Source organism: Plasmodium cynomolgi, assembly GCF_000321355.1.
Source record: "Plasmodium cynomolgi strain B DNA, scaffold: 0206, whole genome shotgun sequence".
Lineage (NCBI taxonomy): Eukaryota > Apicomplexa > Aconoidasida > Haemosporida > Plasmodiidae > Plasmodium > Plasmodium cynomolgi.
In genome coordinates this window covers 1-3,078 of record NW_004192784.1, presented here as the reverse complement: position 1 = coordinate 3,078, position 3,078 = coordinate 1, and the positions used below count along the sequence as shown (strand labels likewise).

At 27.2% G+C, this 3,078-nt stretch overlaps 1 protein-coding gene across 1 annotated transcript; it reads left to right on the top strand.

Annotated features, from left to right (window-relative positions):
* Positions 1–856: 856 nt before the first annotated feature.
* On the top strand, positions 857–2,313 carry PCYB_002980 (CYIR protein; the record flags this gene model as incomplete). Its single annotated transcript, XM_004227719.1, has 3 exons — positions 857–874; positions 914–1,552; positions 2,008–2,313. The coding sequence occupies 3 exons, from the start codon at positions 857–859 to the stop codon at positions 2,311–2,313; spliced, it is 963 nt and encodes a 320-aa protein (XP_004227767.1).
* Positions 2,314–3,078: the final 765 nt, after the last annotated feature.

Below are 3,078 nucleotides of genomic sequence, written 5' to 3'. Positions count from 1 at the left end.
ATAGTTATATTAGTATTGTAGCAACTAGTATATATTTATGTAGTGGCATAAAAAATATTCAAGTAAAATGGCATTAATATTAGCCGAGAAAAATAAATAAATATATATTTTTTATGAAATATTTGAATTCCATAGTGCTATTACCTAATAAAAAAAAAATATTAAATAAAAATATAAATAGATTTTTAGGTTTTTATTTTATTTCCTCTCAATCACTAAAGGAATATATAAACACATCATATTCATGTTATAAATAGATTTCATAAAAATAACCACATTTCTGTCATAATATATACTTATTTATGACAATCATTGTAATTTTCTTTAAGGAATATTTTCGAATTAGTAGAAAACATAAAATAAATATTTCAAAATATATGTTTTAATTAACTTCATTTACTTATTGTCACCATAATTATATAATATATACGTGAATTAAATGTTTTTAGGATATACAATATTACAGTTTATATTTAATTTTAGTTTTTAAACAGCGACACTTTATTTTCCACTTTTATAATATTTAATAGTGATATTTTGCTTTATTATAAATAATACAATAACAATTTTTTTAATAATATCCTTAAAATTGAGTGGCAAAAAGTGAACGCTTTTTTTTGTGCTGCGAATTATGAGAAGGTGTGCGTAAAAATTTATTGATGGAAGATTATATGTAGTTGCTATTTTATATTAATGTGTATAGTTTAAAAATATAATACGTTTTATTTAATTCAAATAAGGTACAAAAAAAAGTACGAATTTCCTGAGAAATCTTTGTATATATGAATATAAGTCTTTATTTGTACATTACTAATTACATAAGTAGTTCGACTTGAAACAAAAGAAAAATTCTATTATGATAACCATAGCTTTGGTACTAATCTGTTAAACTTTTCATGATTCTTATCTGGAGGAAGCTGCAAAAGCTGCATCACTTCATAAAATTCATGAAGATGATTTCTTTTCAGAACTTGGTGAATCTTCTGATTTTGATCAACGTTGTAATGGAATTGATAATAATCTAACTTCCAAACGTAGAGAAGTCAAAGGCCTTTGCATTAAACTAATACGTAATTTAGATAAGTTAAGTCAAGGGGGTGAATCTGAACGTACTAATTACTGCAAATATATACGTTATTGTTTATATGAACAAATAAGAGAAATTCATGCTAACAAATCTGCAAAGCTTGCTGATGTAATATTTTTTAATAAACTTATTTTGGCATGGACAGTCATTAAAATTGCAAAATTAAGTAACAAATATAATTCGGAAAATATAAAAGATGTTAAATTAAATGAATTAAAAAATAGGATATTTTCTTATATTTATTTTAAAAATCTTGAAAAGATTAAAAAAGTTAGTACATACGAAAATAGAACGGATTGCAATAATTATTTAACATATCCTGAGGGTTTTAAACCAGTACACGACGGATATAAGGATAAGCATTGTGTGTGGTTAATTGTTTCATCATCGAATGGTACTAATTATTTTCCTTGTAAGGATAGGTATGTAATGATGCCTTGCAATATTGAATTAGAAAAGTGCAAAGTGCAGTGAATTCAACTCCTATAACAGTACACATTGCCACCAAAAGTGGTAAAGGCGGAGTAAGTCGAGAAGATAAAAAAGTTTCCGAAGATAAAACAAGACCAACAGATTCAGTAGTCGTAGCAAGTTCATCGAGTTCAACTGATACAGCAACAACTGCAACAACAGTAACTTCAACAAAACCAGTAACAACTACAACAGTAACTTCAACACAATCAACAACAACTACAAGAAAAGTAACTGCAACAGAACCAGCAATAACAACAACTACAATAATTCCACAAAGCATAGTATCTGCAACACAATCAACAGCAGGAACAATTACACGATCTATAGCCACTACAACAAATACAGCCACTAAAAAAAACGGCAACTACACCAAGTACAAGAAGTTCAGTAAGTAAAGGAGGATCATCAATTTTGTTGGATTTATCCAGTTTATTACGTCCACGAAGGCTATCAACCTTAAAACAAACATCATCTTTAGCGGCATCACAAAATTCGTCAAGTTCATCAAGAATATCGGGTATCAGATTTTCAGCCAGTACAGTGACTACAACAAGTGCATCAAGTGTAAGAGGATCGAAGGTTACAGTAACCACAAATACACCGAGTTCATCGGGTTCAATAAGTTCAATAGGTCAAGTAGGTCAAGGAAAGTCAACACGTCCAGTTGTTGCAAGAGAAGAACATGGAAAATTTTTGAGCTCCCCAACGCAAGGAAGTTCTGGGTATTCTCTTCCCACAGTATCATCATATAATTCAAACAGTAGGGGAGATACAAACCGTGTGACCATTGCGGATGTTCATGGTACTTGAAAAACATTATATGATAAGTTAGACTCAAATATTATCAAAAATATTATGATGGCTGCAGCAGTACTTGGAATAATATTCTTCCTTTTCTATTACAATAGAGTAATTACTTATTATATTTTAAAAGATAAGAATGTTATGTTAGAAGTTATAATTTATTTTCCTTTAAATGTACACTTATAAGCTAAAATATTTTCACATATTTTATATTTTCATTTTAGTCTTCTCAATTAAGAATCAAGTATTAAGCCAAAAAAGGAAAAGTAAAATTTGAACATAATTATTACGAAGAGTATGAAAAAGAGTTAGAAATGTATGCATATGAAGAAATGTTTTTAGATTCTGAAACGCATAAATTATATTTGAATTATCACCCTGATCAAGACTCATCCTATTAATTAGGCATATAAGTTGAAAACATTTATCACAGTAATTTTAATAGAAAATAATATTGAAAAAATGCTGGTAATTTTTATTATATTAATTAATGGGGTAAAAATAACATTAAAATACAGAAAAACTGTGCTAGTTATTATATAATTAAACAAATTATCTATATACTACATTTGAGAATGTTAAAAAAGTAATAGATTAGGGGAATAATTAAAAATATTAAATATAATTCGACAGTATAAATTACATGGATCGTCTGAAGTTGGATATTACTTAAATATCAATAAAACTAAACTGCTTAAGAAAAAGTAAAATTA